This window comes from Myotis lucifugus, unplaced genomic scaffold (genome assembly GCF_000147115.1).
Source record: "Myotis lucifugus unplaced genomic scaffold, Myoluc2.0 scaffold_198, whole genome shotgun sequence".
Classification (NCBI taxonomy): Eukaryota; Metazoa; Chordata; class Mammalia; order Chiroptera; family Vespertilionidae; genus Myotis; species Myotis lucifugus.
The window spans coordinates 874,735-896,871 of record NW_005871246.1 but is presented as its reverse complement, the minus strand read 5'-3'; the positions used below and the strand labels follow the sequence as shown (position 1 = coordinate 896,871).

Here is a 22,137-nt window from a genome sequence, read left to right as displayed (position 1 = left end):
TTTCTGATAGTGAGCAAAGCTGGGAGCCATGAAGAGGAACTGCCTGTGTAACCAGACAGGATGCTCACGCACTTTTGACACCTTCCTCAGTCAGCGGGCCTGCCCTATCAGCTTAGGTTTCCTATTTGTTAAAGTTTAGTTAGTCAGCCTGCCACACTGAAAAACCAGCACTTCTAAAGGTGAACCCCACTTTTCTTCCTTACTCCCTGGAGGAGATGCAGTTGGGCAAGGGGAGAAAGATTTTGACACCCTTTCTCCATTTATTTCTAAAGCTGGTGCCATCCTAGCTAGTCATCTATGACTCCATAAACCACAAACAAGGAGGTCAGGCTACTTACAGAACTCGGCTGTTTTTGGATGTTTTTCATATACCTAAAATAATCACCCTTTCAAAATTGATAATATGATGGTTTTTAGCATATTCAGAGTTGTACAACTACCACTGCTAGTTAAATAGAGAATGTTTCCATCACCCAAAAAGACTCCATTCCCACTATTCACTCACCTTTAATCTGCTTTTTATCCCTGTGGATTTGCCTATTCTAGATATTTCATGTAACTAGAATCCTACATTATTTGTTCTTTTGTGACTGGCTTACACTTTGCATAATGTTTTTAAGGTTCATCCATTCTGTAGTATGTGTCAGAATTTCTTTTTTATGACTGAATATATTCCGTTGTTTTGAGATACCACATTTTGTTTATCCATTCATTTATTGATGGATGTTTAGTTGTCTCCACTTTCCACTCTTGAGATAATGCTGCTATGAACATTTGTTTACAACTAATACATTTTTATATGCATTGAAGTACTTAGTACATGAGCAACAAAAATCGGTTGAATGAAAAATAATATACTGTATAGGTGTGTGTGTTCATGCATGCACACTGTTTCTCTTGATTTGGAAAAGGAGCCAACATTTGTGGCGTCTTCAGCTAAACCCGCTTAGTGTATGTATCTTTAAGCTGTGTCTGAGAAAAGTTGACATCCTAGAAAAGAAGAATTATTCTCAAAATAATTCAGAGTTCTTTGTACGATCCTGTTGCAAGAGGCAGCAATGAGTTAGCGGAAATCAGACCATACCCCATATTTATCATGTGGAAACAGAAACACACATATGTTCCGTTCTCTGGCTTCTCCCATGAACTGGTTGGGCTCATGGTCTGAGGCTTTGTGGACTTCATAATCAGGCAGGTTTTATTAACAGCTGTGCATCAACTGCGAGTGAAGCCAGGAAATCCTGGAAGTGGGAGTGGAAGCTTGTGTGGATCCCCCTGCTCCTTAACTGCTGATTGATTATCGTCTTGAAGTGCTTGTGCGTATGGAGGAAGGGAAGACCAACTGGTAGAGTGTGACTGATTTGTAGGAAAATCAAGGGGAAGGAAAGGATGCATGAAATTGAAGACTGTCAGGGTAAGGGGTCATTTTTTGGCACATAGATTTCTTTAGTCTGAGACCTTTGACTTTTAGTATAGTTTAGTGCAAGCATGTCACACTCATGGCCCACAACGAATATTTTTGTAGCTCAGCCAACATAACGGTATGTAAGAAATGTTTTAATAAAAATTTTGTAACTTAATTTTTACAATATCCTGTTATACATAATTATTAATAATGAACTACAACATTCGCTAATGACTAATCACTATAATCATGTTGCATTCATTTCCCTTACGCGTCGGTGCACCATTTCTCTCCACTAATACTAGCAGGGAATATTTTAGCAGCTGGATTGCCACATCATTAGTCTTGTACTGACTTGTTTGGTGTGCGCAACAGGAAATATTTTGCTTTCAGAGAACAAGAAAAATAGGTTTATTTGCGTTCTGCTCATTAATTTGTACAGTTATTCAGTGTCTAGTAAGTTAATGTTCAAGAAAAAATATATTTTATTAAAATATTCTATTATTTTATGTTAATGATTACTCATTTATTTTAGCCCCTTGTATTCAGCATGTCCCTATCGAAATAAACCTGTTTCTATGAAAATTGAAGCTTTTTTTTTTTCAGCCCACATAAACTTAATCCTTGTTTATTTGGCCCTTGTTAGCGTTTGAGTTTGACGTGCTTGGTTTAGTGTCTTAGTTGGCTGTTGAGAGTGTGCGTTATGGGACCAGGTTGCCTCAATTTAAATTCTGGCTCTCCTGTTGACTAGCTTAATGTGTTTCTTGACTTATTGTCTTGATTTTCTCATTTGTAAAATGGGATTAAATATAATTTCTTAGCCATGCAGTTATTGTGAGGAATAAATGCACATAGCATAGAGTAAACATTCCACAAATAGTAGTTTTCTTATCCTATATAATAAAAGCCTAATATGCTAAGTGTCCGGTCGTCTGGTTGGTCATTCAACCAATCAAAGCGTAATATGCTACTGATATGCTAAGGCCACTCAGCCGCTTGCTATGACATGCACTGACCACCAGGTGACCAGGGGGCAGATGCTCTGACCAGTAGGTTAACTTGCTGCTGGGGTCCAGCCAATCGGGACTGAGCGAGACAGGCTGGATGTGCCCTGGAGCCCTCCCGCGGCCCCTCCCCAGCTGGCCAACCTCCTGCGTCCCTCCCTGGCCCTGATAGTGCACTGGTGTGGTCCCTCGGCCTGGCCTGCGCCCTCATAATACGGGCTGAGGGCCCCCCCCCCCCGAGTGCATAAATTTTGTGCACCGGGCCTCTAGTTAAAAATAACAGTTGAAATAAAACAAGAACACAGTCTGATAGGCTACCTATATTCTAGAAACCACTATTATTTTGTACAAGGAGATGAAATTCCCTATACTAAGCCTCATATTCATTGTTTGATGGAATATTCATATTCCATTTTTGACACTTGGAAAAGTGGAGCCAAATGCCGAAGGGACACTGTTTAAAATGAAAAGGGCAGTGCTTTTGCACATGGTTCCTGCTTGGGCCATGTTGTAACAATTCTTGGAGGAGGGGCCTTTTCTGGTTGGAGAATGAGCCGTTAGACTCAGTTTCCTGTCCAGTGGGCCTGTGTGATGTTGACTGTCAGGTTTTATGAGAAAAAATTTTCTTCTGCTCAGTAAATGTCTCAGCGCTGCCTGGTATGGTACTATAGCATGTAATTTTGTAAGGTGTAAACTTTGAATTACCTCGGGGAACCATTTACTTGCCAAGTGTTTAACACTCTGTACTCTTAGCCCATGGAGTTATTTGATGCTAGAGTATTTTCTGTAAATGTCACCATTCGAAGGGGCCTGGGTGATGCTGAGTGGCAGCTTGCCCTGTTGGAATGCCATTTTGCACATAACTCGGCTGCACTGAAAGCACCCCCTCCCACAATATAGCACATGTATTTTTGTGCTGCATATAGATCTGGCTGAGTACAACATGGGATTTTTTAAGACTCCATATTTAGGAGTGATGGCAGTTGAAAAGGCCTGTTGGAGATTCAAATATAAACAGGCTTTTTTGAGTGGCTTTATTTTTCTAAAGGGTTATGTGAAGTGTTTTTATAGAAAGATTTTCCCATTTTGGTTACTAAGCACAGTGGTACATGGCTGCTGCTACAAAAAGTAACTTACATCCTTAGTGCCTGGATCACTGGAGGACAAAACAGGCGTCAGATTTGTGGGCAGGAAGCTGACAGGAGGCCCTTACCTGGTGCATCTCAGATGCCGGGAGTCATTTAAGGAAGACAGCTTGCTGACACTGTTTCCATAGGTCTCTGGTCCTTTAGGTTCACCGTTACTGGGCTAACATTGGTAACATTCTGGCTCTCCTGCATAAATATTTTGAAGTAGAATTGGACCATGCTAGTTGCTGAATGAAAACCTGTTCCCCAGGTTATACTTCTAAAGTATCACATCAGAGAATTTATCAAAAGGGAAGGTTACATTTTGCCCAGCACATGTGATGTTTTTCTTCTTATCAGCTTCTCTATTGTAGAGTTGTACTGTGTGGCCTGTTTTCTCAGTACCCAGCACAGAGGAGATGGAGAAGTCGTGCCATCTGCTTCAGCCTGTGGTGTGGGACCAGCTCCAAGGAGAGCCCTTTTCCCACTGTGCAGAGTACCAGTCAGGCCAGTGCTGATTTGGTATGAACCTGCACGTGGTGTCATGCATACCCAGACTCTCCTTTTGAGCCTTGTTTATTTGTTTGTTTGTTTTTTTTTATCATGATTTTGGATAAGAAAATACGCTTACTAATTTTGTGGGAGAGCAAATATGTTGTTGACATATTCAACATCCAAAAGTATATTTGTGGACCAAATCTAGCAAGAAGTATTGAAGTGGATTTGGTAAAATCCATCCATTTATGATAACTCTCAGCAAAGTGGTAATAGAAGGAACATACCTCAACATAATAAAGGCCATATATGACAAACCTACAGCTACCATCTTAATGGTGTAAAGCTGAACTTTTTTCCTTTAAGATTAGGAACAGGATAAGCATGTACTTATACCACTTCTATTCAACACTAGAGGCCCAGTGCACGAAATTACGTGCACGGGGGCGGGGGGCGGGGTGGAGGGGGTGTTTGGGGGGGGGGGTGTTCCTCAGCCCAGCCTGCGCCCTCTCGCAGTCTGGGACCCCTTGCTCCTTACTGCCCACCTGGCTTCTGGCTGAGCGGCACTCCCCCTGTGGTAGCACACTGACCACCAAGGGGCAGCTCCTGCATTGAGCGTCTGCCCCCTGGTGGCCAGTGCATGTCATAGCAACCAGTTGTTCTGCTGTTAGGTTGATTTGCATATTAGGGTTTTATTATATTCAACATAGTATTGGAAGTCTTAGCCACAGCAGTAAGTCAAGAAAAAGAAATAAAAGGCATCCAAATTGAAAAGGAAGAAGTAAAACTGTCATTATTTGCAGATGACATTATACTATATATAGAGAGAGAATCCCAAAGATTCCACCAAAAACTATTCGAACTGATAAATGAATTCAGTAAAGTAGCAGAATACAAAATTAATACTCAGAAATTGGCTGCATTTTTATACACCAATAATGAGTTGTCAGAAAGAGAAATTAAGAAAATCCCATTTATAATTGCATAAAAAATACCTAGCAATAAATTTAACCAAGAAGGTAAAAGACCCTATACTCAGAAAACTATAAGACATTGAAGAAAGAAATTGAAGAAGATACAAATGGAAGCATATACTGTGGTCATGGATAGGACGAATTATCATTAAAATGTCATTACTAAACAACAACAACAAAAAAGTCCATACTGCCCTAGCCAGGTAGCCAGTTGGTTAGAGCATCGCCAGAAATGCCAAGGTTGCTGGTTTGAGCCCTGGTTAGGGCACATATAAGAATCAACCAATGAATGTATACATAAGTAGAACAACAAATAGATCTCTCTCTCTCCAGTAAATTTTTTAAGGACATGTCTATACCATCCAAAACAATCAGTAATTCAATGTTATCCCTATAAAAATACCACTAACATTTTTCACAGAACTACAACAATTCTAAAATTTATATGGAACCACAAAAGACCCTGAATAGCCAAAGCACGCTTTAGAAAGAATAAGTAGGAGATATCGATATCAAACTATACTACAGGGCTATAGTAATCAAAGCAGCACGGTACTGGAATATATGGAACAGAAGAGAGAGCCCAGAAATAAACCCACGTCTATATGGTCAATTGGTATATGACAAAGGAGGCAAGAATATATAATGGGGAAAAGACAGTCTCTTCAATAAATGGTGTTGGGAAGAATAAATGGTGTTGGGAAGGCTGGACAGATACATGCAAAAAAAAAAAAGTGAAAGAAACTAGACTACTTTCTTACCCTATATACAAGAATAAACTCAAAATGGATTAAGGACTTAAATGAAGACCTGAAATCATAAAACTCCTAGAAGAAAACAGGCAGTGAACTCTCTGACATTGCTCTTAGTAATATTTTTTTGGATATGTCTCCTGAGGCAAGAAAAACAAAAGAAAATATATATAATGGAAATACATCAAACTAAAAAAATTTTGCAAAGCAAAAAAACCTGACTGGGAGAAGATATTTGCTAATGATACACCTGGTAAGGGTTAATATCCAAAATATATAAGAAACTCATATAAGTTAACACCAAAAAGACAATCCAATTAAAAAATGGGCAGAGGACCTGAATAGACATTTTTCCAAAGTGGACATACAGATGGCCAATAGATGTGTGAAAAGATGCTCAACATCACTAATCATCAGAGAAATGCAAATTAAAACCACAATGAAAATCATCTCATATCTGTCAGAATAGCTGTTGTCAAAACAACAAAATGTTTGCGAGGATGTGGAGAAAGGGGAATCCTCATGCACTGTTGGGATTGCAAATTGGGTAACAGTATAGAAGTTGCTCAAAAAAATTAGAAATAGAACTATCATGTGACCCAGCATTCCCTCTTCTGGATATTTATCTGAAGAAATCCAAAACAAATTTGAAAAGATATAGGCATCACTATGTTTATTGCAGTGTTATTTATAATAGCCAAGATATGGAAGCAGTCTGTTCATTGATCAACACTTGGATAAAGAAGTGGTACATATATACAATGCAACATTACTCGGCCAAAAAGAATGAAATCTTGCCATTTGGTACAACATGGATGGAGCTAGAAGGTATTATGCTAAGTGGAATAAGTCAGACAAAGACAAGCATCACAATTTCACTTATATGTGGAATCTTAAGAGGCAAAATAAAACAGAAATGGACTCAGATACAGAGAACAAATAGGTGGGAGGGAGGTTGGGAGGCTGGTTGAAAAAGGTGAAAGATTAGGTGCAAATGGGCAGTTATGAAACAGTCATGGGGAAGTACAGTACAGCATGGGGAATATAGTCAGTACTGTGATCATTATATGGTGTCAGTAGGGTACTGGACTTATTGGGGGATCGCTTCCTAAGTTATATAATGTCTGACCACTATGCTATGTACCAGAAACTAATATAATATTGAATATCAACTATAATTGAAAAATTAAAAAATACTTTTAGATATGGTTAAAAATCTAAATGCAAATATTCTATCAAAACAGATAGGCTAAAATTTTAAAAATAGTATTGAAGTGGGATAAATTTTCCTTTAAAATTCTACAAGGAATTTTTACGAGAGAAGACTTTTTGAAAAAGTGGCCCTTGCTCATAGATGAGAGGGATTTAGGAACTTTAGTCCTAGTAAGAGGTCACTGCTTAAAGGTCGATTCACAGGCTCTGGCATCTAGGAATAGGTATTGGTGATTTTTGGCCAACTTTAAATGGATGAGCACAATGCTCATTTTGAGTGACACATTAATAGGGGTGTTAATAAACTGAGGGTATTGAGGGAAGAGAGCTGAATATGATCAAGCATTTGAAGAAAGGTGAGAACTTTCTGCAATTCACCTGAAATTCACTGAATGGGAGGCGTTTAGATTGGGCAGCTCAGGCTTCCTTTTTAAAAAATCCTCACCTGAGAATATGTGTACTGATTTCTGCTGCTGGATCGGTCCCTTTTTGAGAGGAGGGCATTAATTTGTCCAACTATGATAGTGAATTTATCTCTTTCTTCTTGCTGTTCTGTTAGCTTTTGCCTCACATACTTGGGATGTTTTGTTTTTAGATGCATACATGTTAAGAATTGTTGTGTCTTATATAATGCCTTTTTAAAAATCCCTGATAACTTTTCTTTGCTTCAAAGTCTACTTTGTCTGAAATTAATTTTATTACGCTTTCCTTTGATTAGTGTTAGCATGGCATATTTCCTCCAGCCATTTACTTTTCATCTATATGTGTCTTTAAAGTGGGTTTCTTGTAGACAACATATAGCTGGCTCTTGTGCTTTGATCCACTTTGACAGTCTGTGACTTTTAATTGGTGCATTTAGACCATTGACAGTCGAAGTGATTATTGATATAGTTGGATTAATTTCTCTTGCATTCATTACTGTTTTATATTTGTTGCGTTTGATCTTTATTCCTATGTTTGTCTTTCACTCTTTTTGCCTTTTGTGGTTTTAATTGAGCATTTTATATGGTTACATTTTCTCTCCTTTCTTAGTATACTAGTTATAGTTCTTTTTTAGTGGTTGCCCTAGAATTTGCAATATACATTTACAACTAATCCAAGTACACTTTAAAATAACAATATATTACTTCACGAGTAATGTGAATACTCTATCATAACAAAATAATTCTAATTCCTACCTCCATCCCTTGTATTATTTCTGTCATTCATTTTACTTGTATATATACATATCTGTATGTGTATATAAAAGCTTACATAATCAGATACATTGTTTCTATTATTTAACCAAATTTTTATCTGGTAGATCAATTAAGTAAAAAATTTTACTTTTACCTTTTTCTTTTCACCTTATTTAGTGCTCTTTCTTTTTTTTATGTAAATCCAAGTTTCTGACCTATATTCTTTTTCTTTTCTCTGAAGAACTTTTTAAAAACATTTCTTACAAGGCAAATCTGCAGTCATGCATTGCATAATGGTGGGGATGTGTTCTGAGAAATGTTTTAGATGATTTTTGTCATTGTGCAAACATCATAGAGTGTGCTTACATAAACCTAGATGGTATAGCCTACTGCACATCTAGGCCATATGATATAGCCTTTTGCTCTTAGGCTGCAAACTTGTACATCATGTTACTGTACTGAATACTGTAGGCAGTTGTAATACAGTATTCAGTGTTTGTGCATCTAAACATTGAAAAGATGCAATAAAAATACTATATAAAATACAAAAAATGTTAACACCTACATAGGGCACTTACCATGAATGGAGCTTGAGGACTGGAAGTTGCACTGGGTGAGTGAGTGAGTGGTGAGTGAATGTGAAGGCCTAGGCCATTACTGTCCACTGCTGTAGACTTTATAAACACTGCACACTTAGGCTACAGTAAATATATAAAATAACCTTTTTCAACCCTTTTGTAATAACACTTGGCTTAAAACACAAACATATTGTAAAGCTGTACAAATATATTTTCTTTATATCATTCTGTAAGCTTTTATTTTATTATTTTTTAATCTTTATTCAGATTATTACAGATGTTCCTCCTTTTTCCCCCCATAGCTCCCCTCCACCCGGTTCCCACCCCACTCAGGGCCTTCTCCCCCTCCCCACTGACCTCGTCCATAGGTGTAAGCTCTTTGTCCAATCTCTTCTTGCACCCCCCGCAACCCCTTCCCCCTGAGAATTGTCAGTCTGCTCCCTTTCCATGCCCTGATTCTATTACATTCACCAGTCTGTTCTGTTCATCAGGTTTTTTATTCATTTGATTTTTAGGTTCACTTGTATTTGTTGTCACTTTGTTCATAATTTTTTCTCTTTACCTTTTTCTTCTTCTTCCTCTTCTTAGAGAATAGCCTTCAGCATTTCATATAATACTGGTTTGGTGGTGATGAACTCCTTTAGCTTTTCCTTGTCTGTGAAGCTCTTTGACCTTCAATTCTAAATGGTAACTTTTCTGGGTAGAGTAATCTTGGTTGTAGGTTCTTGCTATTCATCACTTTATATATTTCTTGCCACTCCCTTCTGGCCGCATAGTTTCTGTTGAGAAATCAGCTGACAGTTGTATGGGTACTCTCTTGTAGGTAGGTAACTGTTTTTCTCTTGCTGCTTTTAAGATTCTCTCTTTGTCTTTAGCCCTTGGCATTTTAATTATGATGTGTCTTGGTGTGGTCCTCTTTGGATTCCTCTTGTTTGGGGTTCTCTGCGCATCCTGGACTTGTAAGTCAATTTCTTTCACCAGGTAGGGGAAGTTTTCTGTCATTTCTTCAAATAGGTTTTCAATATCTTGCTCTCTCTCTTCTTCTGGCACCCCCATAATTTGGATGTTGGTACGCTTGAAGTTGTCCCAGAGGCTCCTTATACTATCTTCATATTTTTGGATTCTTTTTTCTTTTTGCTTTTCTGGTTGGGTGTTTTTCGCTTCTTCATATTTCAAATCTTTGACTTGATTCTTGGGATCCTCTTGTCTGCTGTTAAATCTCTGCGTATTATTCTTTATTTCAGTCAGTGTATGCTTCATTTCTGATGGGTCCTTTTTCATATCCTTGAGGGTCTCACTAAATTTCTCGGAGGTTTCCAGAAGATTCTTGAGTAGCCTTATAACCGTGGTTTTGAACTCTATAATCCAGTATTTTGCTTTTATCCATTTCTTTCATTTGTGACTTGTTTCTTTGTCTCTGCATTTTGGCTGCTTCCCTGTGTTTGTTTCTATGTATTGGGTAGCTGCTAAGTCTCCTTGAGTTGATAGAGTGGCCTTGTGTGGTAGGTGTCCTATAGGGCCAAGTGGCTCAGCCTCCCCAGTCACCTGAGGTGGACGCTCTTGGTGCACCCCTTTGTGGGCTGTTTGCACAGTCCTGTTGTAGTTAACCCTTGATGGCTGTTGGTATCACTGGGAGGAATTGACCTGCAGGTCAATTGGCTGTGGTGACCAGCTGTGTCTACACTGGAAGATCTGTTGTGCAGGGGACACCCTTATGGGGCAGGACTTGCTTCAGTGGGGCTTTGGTGCTCTCTGAGTCTGCCCCCTGAGTGTGTCTCTTATGGATGTGAAGAGTTATAATCCGGTATGGTCTCACTCTGACCACTGGGTACACTGGCTCTTGGATCTCCAAGGAGGTGCAAAGTCAGCCACTGTCTGGGGCCACCCAGCAGGAGCTACAGAGACATCTGCAGATTCCTCCTCTTTGTATGGGGTTTGTAAGTGCCCAGCTGTGAAGCAAGGCAGGCTGCTGTTGCCAGACCTTGGGCCTTCTTTTGGAAGCTCTGGGGCTCTCTGACCCAGCTGCAGTTTGACAGGTATTAGGCGGAGAAAGGACAGGCCATTCTTATGCAAAAGCCTCTGCACACAGCTTGGTGGGGTTGTAATTAGGTGGGGCGAGGTCTCTGGGAATCACCAGGGCGGAGCAAACAGCAATGGCTGCCAGTTGGCCCTGCACCAGAGAGGTCCCTGGGTCTCCATGTCCCGCGCCCCCGTGCACGAACAACGATCACTGTGAGCACCTCTGAGAGAAAGCCGCCCTCGCGTTCCTGTCCTGATGCCAGGCAGTCCAGTTTCTCCCCATATGTGTCTGGGTCCCCCAGAGTCTCACCTGGAACTGGAGTTCAGAGCAAGCGGGAGCTTGTATCTCCCTCCCGATTAAAAGAGCAGTACATCCAGGTGCCAGCACTTTCTGCGCCTCCACACCTCTTACCAGTCTCAATGCGCTTTCTTCACCTCTCTAGTTGTGGAACTTCCATTCCATTCAGCCAGCTTTCCCGCGGTTCTGGGTGGTAGTTGTTCCGCCTTTTAGTTGTAACTTTGATGTGGTTGTGAGAGGCAGCAAGTATAGGTGTTTAACTCTGCCGCCATCTTGGTTCTCTCTCCTATTCTGTAAGCTTTTATCCATTTAAATATTTTTAATCTTTATTTTACTTTTTAAACTTCTTTGTTAAAAAAACTAAGATACAAATACATTAGCTTAAGCCTACACAGAGTCAGGATCATCAACATCATGGCCTCCCGCCTTACTTCTTGTCCCACTGGTAGGTCCTCAGAGGCAGTAACACGTGTGGATGACAATGCTGTCTGTCTTCTGGATGCCTCCTGAGGACCTGCCTGAGGCTCTTGAGTTGTCACTCTTTTCTAAATATGCCCATGGTGGTTGGTTAAGTTTGTTTCTTATTTTCGTTATAGATTTACTTGTAAGCAGATAATGTACCATGAACATTCCTCTCTATTAAAGGAAACCTTTCAGTGCTGGGGTCCATGTTTTCAGCATAATTAAGGAGCTGTTGAGGTCTGCAAATGTTTCTTGTCAAATTAAATGGTACTCAGTAAGTGCTTGCCAAACAGAAATTGGTCTAAAAAGTGGTCTTTTTTTTTTTTTTTAATTTTAGATCACCAGGGGGTCCTTCAGGCCGGAGTGGACATCGTATGGTAGCCTGGAAGAGACAGTTAATACTTTTTGGTGGTTTCCATGAGAGTACAAGGTTAGTGCCAATAGCAGGAAGATCTTTCTTTCCTGCAGTAGTAAGGAGGGAACTTATTATGAGAAAGACCATTCTGAATACACATGGAATATGCTGCCCCATCTCCTAACACCAGGGCATGCAGTTCAAGTAGCCAACCAGGGCTCCACACTCAGGAGGGCCTGAGCTTAGTTTAATGCTCTGCTGTCACTGTCTTGAAATTATTAATTATTGAACAGGCCCCACATTTTATTTTGTACTGAGCCCTATAGATGATGTGGTCATCTTATCTAACGCAGGCTTCTCAAACTTGAGCCTGGTACAGAATCCCCTGATGGGCTTGTTAAAACTCTGGTTGCTGAGCCCCACCTCAGGTTCCTGACTCAGTAGGCCTGGAGCCTGGTGCTGCTGGCCAGGGGACCCTGCTGGGGAATGTAGCACTAGCTGGTGTTCTGCAGTGGTGTCTGCAGAGGGGCCTCCACTTCTCCTTCGGTGTCATGGTTACCTTAGTGTAAGCCACAGTGGGTTCCCAGGCCAACCTAGCAGGGTCCCTGATTGATTGATTTTTTAAAAATATATATATTTTATTGATTTTTTACAGACAGGAAGGGAGAGGGATAGAGAGTTAGAAACATCGATGAGCAAGAAACATCGATCAGCTGCCTCCTACACACCTCCCACTGGGGATGTGCCCACAACCAAGGTATATGCCCTTGACCGGAATCGAACCTGGGACCTTTTATTTTATTTATTTATTTTTTTTAAATTAAATCTTTATTGTTCAGATTATTACATTTGTTCCTCTTTTTTCCCCCCCATAACTCCCCTCCTCCCAGTTCCCGCCCCACCCTCCGCCCTTACTCCCCACCCACTGTCCTCTTTCGTAGGTGCATGATTTTTGTCCAGTCTCTTCCCGCATCTCCCACTCCCCTTTCCCCCCCCAAGAATAGTCAGTCCATTCCCTTTCTATGTGAACCTGGGACCTTTTAGTCCGCAGGCTGACGCTCTATCCACTGAGCCAAACAGGTTAGGGCATCCCTGATTGTTTTAAACCTGTCATCTGTACAGCTATCCTCTTGAATATCCCTAGTTTAGACAAAAAACAAGATATATAGTGAATAGGCTAGCAGTATTCCTTTTGCCATTATAATATAATAACATTTTGGGTAAAATGTCTGCACTGTTGTAACGCCTGGTGAAGGCCATGTTTGCAATGATTTTTCTTTGACCGTGACCATGTCAAAGAAGGTGGATGGATGCCTTTTTCTGAGTGCCTCATTTTCCGCTCTGCTCTCTTTTCTTTTAAAAAATAGCATAGTTTGCCTGGCGGGCATGTTTCAGTGGTTGAGTGTTGACCTATGAACTAGGAGGTCACAATTTCTGATCAGAGCACATGCCCAGGTTGCGGGCTCAATCCTCAGTGTGGGATGTGCAGGAGGCAGCCGATCAGTGAATCAATCAATCTCTCTCTCTCTCTCTCTCTCTCTCTCTCTCTCTCTCTCTCTCTCTCTTTTCCTTCCTCTCTGAAATCAATAAAAAAGTACAAAATAAGAAAATAGCATAGTTATCAATTTGTTAATTGTGGTGGCCCCACTCACATTTTTGTCAAATTAAGATGCATTTGCACAAATATTTTTTTAAGAATTACTGGCTTATAAAAATAAATCCTCGCACATATATGTGAAGAAGGAGGCATTTGGTGAATGAAGAGTGAGCGTTGTAATTTTCCCCCATCCCCCCATTTTAGGCTGAGGATTGTACTGTAGATTTGGCTCCATTAAAGTTTCCATTTTCTTCATGAATAAAGAATATTTTTATTACTTGAGAAACGGATATAAATTCTTAAATTCTTTGGAGGGGATTTTAAAAGTATAACTCAAATTAAGCAAGGAGTCAGTTTGTATCTTGGAAGGTGTAACTTGGTTGTAATAAAGCTTTAGTTTTATGTCTTGTCATACAGTTTACCACGTTTTTTATAGATTCTCTTAAATTATCATCTTAAATTAAAGTTGAGGAAATCAAGATAATAAGTAGTAGAACTTGTCCTCAACCAAAGATTGCTGATTTTCAGTTGGTCCCATATTCTGTCCTCTTGCCCTCACCCTGGCTCACTGCCCCAGGTCTGCCCTCCTGCCAAGTAGGTGTTTGCCTAGTCATTGCCATTTTGGACAAGAGAGCCTGAGCTATTTTAAAAAATATTTTTTAATTGATTTTAGAGAGGGGGGCTGAGTGTGGGGGGGGGGGGAGAGACATCGATGTGAGAGAGAAACATCAATTGGTTTCCTCTCATACACACCCTGACCAGGATGAACCCATAAACCTGGGCATGTGCCCTGAACTGGCAACCTTTCAGTGCACAGTACGATGCTCAACCAACTGAGCCACGTCTGCCAAGGCATGAGCTATTTTTAAAAATTGATACCCAAGCAATTGTTGTTTATATTTATTCTTGGAACTTTAAAAAAAACACACAAATAATTGTCAAACGTAGACATGGGGATTCATGCTTTTGTTAGTGCGTTAATTCAGCACCTCCTGTGAGTGGGACAGGGAGTGAGATCCATACAGCCTCTCCTCGCCCTGGCCAGTGTGGCTTGGTGCTTAGAGCCTCGGCCTGCCCACTGAAGGGTCACAGGTTCCATTTCCAGTTACGGGCACATACTGGGGTTGCAGGTTTAACCCCCGCCTCAGTCAGGGCACCTGCGGGAAGCACCCTGTCGATGTTTCTCTCTCTTTCTCTTTCTTTCTCTCTCTCTTCCCACCCCTACCCCCCTGCTTCCCTTCCACTCTCTGTAAAAAAAAAAAAATCAGTGGAAAATATCCTTGGGTGAGGATTAATAACAACAACACAAATATAGCCCCTCCTGGCACTTCAGGTTATAAAGTGAATCAAATTTTATAGTGATTGTAACTTGCAACCATTTCAGAATTAGAAAAATTTTCAAAGCTATTATCAACTGTTACCTTGTTTAAAATTATTGTTTATGACGTATTTCAAATACAGAAAAAAATGAAGAAACTAGAACAGATAACTATGTAGTCACCATCCATATTAAACAAATGAGTTTGACTTTTAAAAACCAAATGACAATTTATAGTTATTGTATGTGCAGAACAGGATTTTTTTTTGCTGAGAATCTGCAGTGTGAAATCTGAGGAAATAGTGGAATGTGGTGAAGTCTTTTAAAAACTGTAAGCCTCCCCATTCCTCAGTTTATATGTGCCCCTGCAGAATGGTGCATTTGGTCGTGGTGCCAGTCAGAAAGGCCACCAGACGACTTGTTCTGTTTCACATGCCATGCTGTGCACAGTGTTTGAGGGTAGGTATAGGTGAGCAGACAGGCCTTGCACCATGGTCCTTCTGTTATGGAGTCCCGTCTCGGATTATTAGAATGCAGTGGAAAAGACAGAAATCCCTTCAGACTGGGGTGGCTAATCACTTCCTCTGTGTTTTCTTTTAAAAATCAGTTCTAGGCTCTCCATTTTGAATTGCTGGAGAGTGTCTGTTATTCTTTTGGTGTGATTTTGACCAGAGGCCTGTGGCCATCTGTAAAATTCTCATGTCAGGATACAGCATTCTCTCTGTGACTCGGACAGAGCTGCCGCTTTCCCCGCACTGGGGCTCCCCTCGCAAGGCCTCTTCTGCATTTTGAGTTCTTTGTCACGTAAGTCCCAGGAGCATTAAGCAGGGCAGGGCCGCAGGGCCTCCTGGAACACCTCAACCATGTCCTTGTTGTTGCCTGTGCTTACAGAGTCAAAGGATTTGCCTCCGGCATCTTCCTGTTTCAGGCCTTTGTGGTCCCTTCTTTCACCCAGTTCAGGGTCTCTTCACAGCCCTTACCAAGCTGTAAATACCTCTGTCCTGAGTATTCATGTAGGTTGGTGTTTGATTGTTGAGCGTAAAATTACATTCAGAGTAATCTAGTGTAATTATTTTGTAAGATTATAATTTATTTTTAAATCCTCACCCAAGAAAATGTGGTTTTTATTTTTTATTGATGAGAGAGAGAGAGAGAAACATCGATGTGAGGAAAGAAAAAAAAACATTGCCTCCCGTGTTTGCCCCGACCGGGGATCAAACCCACAACCTAGGTATGTGCCCTCATTGGGAATCAAACCCTCAACTTTTTAGTATATGGGACAACCCTCCAACCAACTGAGCCACCCGGCCAGGGCTGTAAGATTGTGATTTTATAAACTATGTAAGGAAATACGGTATAACTTTCAGATTATAAAGGCTTTCAGATTCAGGGAAATCACTGTGCTTCTATGGTCTAGCATTATTTTTATTTTCAAATGCAAACTCACATATGCTTCTAGTCCTATGATGAACTTAAATTTTAATTAAACTGGTTATAGTACAAATGCTGGAAAACTTATCTTTAATTTAAGTTAGGTTTGCTTTTTAATGTCCCTGCCTTTTTGTTTGTGTGATTCTATTATAACCAGAGATTACATCTATTACAATGACGTGTATGCCTTTGACCTGGACACATTCACGTGGAGCAAGCTGTCCCCATCGGGGACTGGGCCCACACCCAGATCTGGCTGCCAAATGTCTGTCACTCCCCAGGGCAGCATTGTCATCTATGGGGGCTACTCAAAGCAGGTAAGATGTGGCATGTAGGAAAATACAGTAACTTCTGTATTTTCATCAACAATGAGAACTTATTGCATATTAGTTTCATATAAACAATTCCTTTATTGAATTAGAAATGGACAGAGATGGTGTTAATCTGCTCCAGTCATATTACGTTCTAATCTATACGCCCCAAAACACTGCAGGATGAATAATTGTGTATGTAGGGATCTAATGCTATAGAGTGTTCCATTGTAGAATATACCACGACTTGTTTCTCGTTTCTATTGCTAGTGGGCCTTTTCTTTTCTTATCTGCAAGCAGTGCTGACATGCACCTGAACCTTCTCATGCACATCTCTTGGTTCAGGTGCACTAGAGGGTCTCCTGCTGGCTCCTGGCGTGTGTCCTTCACACGGTGTGCCCTCACACCATCAAACCCACCAGCATTGCTCTCCCTCCATTGTTATCAGCACTTCACCAACCTGTAAGCGGGTGTGAGTCTGAAAGAGATGAATTGGTATCTCATTGTAGGCTTTTTCTTATTTTTATTTTGAAAACTTTTCGACCTTCAGTGACCAGAAAGAATTAGTGAATACTTATCTATCTCCCCACCTAGATTCTGCCATTGATATTTCACTGTACTTGCTTTATCACATATTTGATCATATCTATACTGCTACCGATCCATTTTTTAATGTATTTCAAAGAAAAGTATAGATATCTGTATACTTCCCCCTAAATACCAGAACATGTATCACTGAGTAGAATTCCATGTTTAATTTTTAATGTGAAAATACCTATAAAAGTGCACACAGTTTGAGTGTGTACTTGCTTGTTATGACAGATGGATGCCCCTTGTGAGTTATAGTTCTGCTGAGCCCTTCCTGGCCTCCCTTGCCCTTACCACCCCCCAGAGGCAAGGACTGTGCTGGTATTTCCCACCGTATATTCCGTTTGCCTGTTCTGGAACTTCAGGTAGTCATGCGCACGTGTTCTTTAGAAGAGGAAGCCTCCTCTCACCCAGCATGTTTTGAGGTTTGGCCACATTGCACGTTTCAGTTAACTGCTTCTTCACACTAAGTATTCCTTCTGTAACACACCATAGTTGTCCACTTTTTATTGGTGGGCACCTGGTTTATTTCCACTTTCTGACCATTATGAATAAAGCGCTGTGAGCATTCTTGTGCAAGTCATTCTGTGGCTGCACGTTTTGATATCTCTCGGGTAGATCTCTAGGAGTGAGCCTGATGGGCTACAGGGGAGTCTAACTTAATTTAATAAGAAACTGTTGTGCTTCATCCCAAAATAGTTGCACCCAAATTTCCTGAGAGTGTGGCTGTTCCACATACTTGCCAGCACCTAGTGGTGTCACACTTTTTACTAGTACATTCAGCCTTTCTGATGGATGTGTGCCATCTCATGTGGTTTTCATTCTCATTTACCCCAGGTGAATGGGCCCTGTGACTTGGTACCTGAGTAGGCTGCCTGTGGGGTGGTTGGGACAACGGAGGCAGAGAGATGCCCTGTGTCCACTGTCTTTCATACCCCCACCCACCCCAGTGAGTAGTCAGCTTTTGTTCTGGAAAGAGAAAATGTTTGATAGTCAGGAGGGTCCTGAGACACAGGCTGGTGTGGTGGCCAAAAGCTGTGCAAAGTGCCCAGGTCCAGTACTCGATCACAGCAAATGCTTCATAGAGTAAACCAGGACGATAAACAGTGGAATCTTGTGAAGCTGTTGTCGCTGTTAATCAAAATGGTGCCTAATTCTCGGTGCCTAATCCTCTCCAGCTCGCCACATGAACTAGCCTGGTGGGTATTCCAAGTCCACTTAATCCAGACCTGTAGCGTTTGAATTGCAGTGAAAAGCTTATCTGGTGGGATTTATCTGAATTAGGAAAGATTTGAGTTGTGAACACTGTGGAATATTAAAAAGTGGTTAGTCTAAGTAGGCGGTGGGCTGCTCAAGTCCCGATTTGAACACCCTTCGGAGATGACTCCTGCCTGGCGTCACTCCCTGGCAAAGGGGATGGATTGCTGGACAACCTGCACGGTGAACTGATGATGTGCCTGGTGCGTAGTTCCGTGAAGATGCCTTGGAAGTGTCTTGGAGCAGCCTGCACACGTAGGGTTTTAAATCAGGAGGTGTCAAAAGGAATAGCGCCTTAGGGTTTCTGTGTTTCACAAATGGTTCAGTTGGGGCCCTCAGCCATCACTGTGCCTGGTTTTGAAAAATTACTGCCATTGTAAATCCAGGGGAATCAGGACAAAATTCTGATAACTTTATAAATCCAACCTCCCACTGGCCAAGATGCTGAAGGTGGCAGGTTAGAGAACAGAAGGCAGCTTTGCCTTCTCCCCTGCTCCAGACACGTGGGCCAAGAGGAATCCACAGCATTTTAAAGTACAGTAGTACCCCTTATGTGTGAGGGATATGTTTTAAGTGGATACTTGAAACCATGGAGAATACCAAACCCTATGTATACTATATTTTTTCCTATACACACATACCTGTGATAGTTTAATTTCTAAATTAGACTCAGTAAGGGTTTAACAACACTAATAAAGTAGAACATATAATCCTATATAATAAAAGCCTAATATGCAAAATGACCGAACGGCAGAATGACCAGTTGCTATGACGTGCACTGACCACCAGAGGGCAAATGCTCAACGCAGGAGCTGCCCACAGCCCGCAGGCCCCAGGCCAGCAAGACAGGTGCCAGTAGGTGCCTGTCCCCCGCCCCCCCACAGAGGGAGGCAACCGGTGGCAGGGGGTGGGGCCGGCAAGCTGGCAACGCCAGGCTGGCCAAGGCAGGTGCCAGCAGGGGCTCCCTAATTGCCCCACCGGTCGGTACTAATCGCCGGCCAGGCATAGGAACCCTACCTGTGTATGAATTTTGTGCACCGGGCCTCTAATAATATAATAAAAGCCTAATATGCTAAGTGTCCAACCGTTCATTCGACCATTGATGACATGCACTGCCCACTGAGGGCAGATGATCTGACCGGTAGGTTAGCTTGCTGCTGGTTAGCTTGCTGCTGGGACATGCCCTGCAGCCCTCCCGCGGTCCCTCCCCGGCCCCAGTCGTGCACCGGTGGGGTCCCTTGGCCTGGCCTGTGCCCTCTTTCAATCAGGGACCCTCAGGGAATGTCGGAGTGCCAGTTTCGGCCGATCCCCGCAGGCCAGGCCGAGGGACCCCACCGGTGCACGAATCCGTGCACTGGGCCTCTAGTACTGTAATAAAAGTTGTGTATGTTCCCTCCCTCTCACTCCAGCAATTTTTATATTTCTTAGTCCAAACCTATCCCTGAGTGTGTAAAAACCATTCAGTAACCTTGCAATAAATGGCTTAATGCAGTGGTTGGCAAACTGCGGCTCGGCAAACCGCAGCTCGTGAGCCACATGTGGCTCTTTGGCCCCTTGAGTGTGGCTCTTTCACAAAATACGGACTTCTGCGCATGGGCCACGAAGTTTCAATTGCACTGTACATGCGCACCGCACATGGTATTTTGTGGAAGAGCCACACTAAAGGGGCCAAAGAGCCGCATGTGGCTCGCGAGCCACAGTTTGCCGACCATGGGCTTAATGTCACTCATTTTAGTGGATTTCTTGCTGAAGTCTTTTTATAGGCTCAGTGCTTTCTGGCACAACACGGCAACACGTTTTCTGTTTGTCTTCCACCCACAGATTTAGTGCCTTCATCTTAACTAACTTACATGCTACTGTGGCCTTAACTTTTGCAATTTGAGGTACAACAGCAAAAGTAGCATGACTTTCTTTTTCCTTCTTCACTATTTCATGGTTAGAAGACTTTTCTTAATGTAGATCTTGACAACCTCAGCATACAGGGTTTTTTTAATTAAATTGGGAACTTTCACCTTTTCACTTCATGGAAACATAGCTTCTCTTTGCATATCTGAATTGCCAGCGTCAATACTCTTGTGCTTTGGGACATTATTAAGTAAAGTAAGGGTTACTTGAGCACAAGCACTGTGATACCATGACAGTCTATTTGATAACGATTTGATTAGTGACTAAGGAATGGGCAGGGAGTATATACTGAGGATAGGAGTGAGGACAGTGGGGAGATGGCGGACAAAGGAACAATTCACGTCCCGGGTGAGACAGTGTGAGGTTTCATCACGCTATTTCATAATGACTTGAAATTTAAAACTTATGAATTGTTTATTTGGGGAGTTTTCCATTTAATATTTTGGGACTGTGGTTGACCATGGCAACTGAGACTGGGGAAAGTGAAACTGGGTAGAGGGGACTGCAGCTCATCCTCCCGTGTCTGGGAGGATGCCTTACACACATGCGAGTGGGGGCGGGCCTCCTCTTGCTGTCAGCTGTGTTGCTGGTTCTCAGTTCTCAGGACAAGAGGTTTCTGTTCGCACAGCCCCTGGTTTGGGTGTGTTGTGCGGCTGTTTTATTTGACCCTGGAAAAGCAGGTAACTTGAAGCTCACTTTTCATTTTGTTTGAATCTTGACCAGGTTGCAGCTACTTTTGTGGAAGCTCCCCTGCCTTTGGGGATAAAGGTGGGAATGCCCCAGGGAGTGGATAGGAGAAGGAAGGGCTCTTCAGAGTGGAGTTGCTGGGTTCCGACTTCAGGTCTCTGGAGTGCAAGGCCTTTGCTTACCTCAGAGCTGTCGCTACCTTTTCCAGGGACCAGACTGCACTGAACGCGGGAGTCTGGGTGGCCTGGGGGTCTGCTCTCATGACAATCAAAATGAGTCCATCTCTGAGTTTCGGACTGTTTGAGGACAGGAGTGTAGAGCTTGTGTGCCGGCTGCAAGGACAGGGCCTGGGGCTGGGGCTGGGGAGGATGGTATGGGTGCCCAGTGCTGGCGTCCGGGTCTCAGACAGACTGAATAATTTCAGAAACAGTGGAGGTTTTTTTCAACTTAATGTTGTAACACCTGATACACATTCTCAGATGTCTTTGGGTCCCATTAATACTGTATTAGACAGAAATTTGTGGGTAGAGGAGTAAGTTCTGCTCTGTAGAGTGAACACCTGGGTTACTCCTTGTGTGGCATTAATATCAAGTTTCCTGAGCTGCTTCAAGGAGGAGGCGATCCTCCTTCTGAAGAGGCTGGGCCCTCAGAGTTCTGACTCCTTGGATGGGAGTGTGCCATCTCCAAAAATCCCTGCAGACTCTGTTTCCTCTCCTAGTAGAGTTTAATCCAGTGAAGAGACTAACTGGGCAGATTAAAAACCAGTGTGGTTTGCATTGATAGAAAGAAGCCGTGGCACAGGTGATCCACAATAAGAGAGTAACACAAGGCAGCTTTTTGTTTCCTTTGAGGACAAGGAGGTTGGGTTTTGGAGGAAGTCACAACACTTCAGGAAAAGAAACTGCTATAAAGGAGGAGTTATAAACCTGTTGGAGTGTGCAGACCCCTTAACTAGTGAGTTCCAGTCGGAAGGGTGTGGCATCCTTGTCCCCTGGCCACACCCTGGCTTGTCACTGTGGAAGCTGTGGACTTGGTGAGCTAGTAGCCCTTCTTAGGAAGGGTTCTGGCTATTAAGCTTTGAGGGGATGGATTTAAATGTTATAGCATAAAAGGTGTCCCCCACCTCCTTAGACTGTTAATTCTGAGAAGAAATCATTGCTGTCAGCACAACAGTACATTTAATG

General features: G+C 42.1%; 1 protein-coding gene across 13 annotated transcripts in view; it reads left to right on the top strand.

The window, feature by feature from the left end:
- Nucleotides 1–22,137, top strand: part of KLHDC4 (kelch domain containing 4) — a 46,274-nt gene that overhangs the window by 16,602 nt on the left and 7,535 nt on the right. For 11 of the 13 annotated variants that reach the window (XM_023761049.1, XM_023761050.1, XM_006097332.3 and 8 more), the window contains 2 exons: nucleotides 11,842–11,934; nucleotides 16,363–16,522. In XM_023761049.1, coding sequence (XP_023616817.1) covers nucleotides 11,842–11,934; nucleotides 16,363–16,522 — 253 coding nt within the window. The remainder of the gene's footprint in view (nucleotides 1–11,841; nucleotides 11,935–16,362; nucleotides 16,523–22,137) is intronic. The other 2 variants (XM_014463114.2, XM_023761051.1) reach the window with 1 other exon arrangement.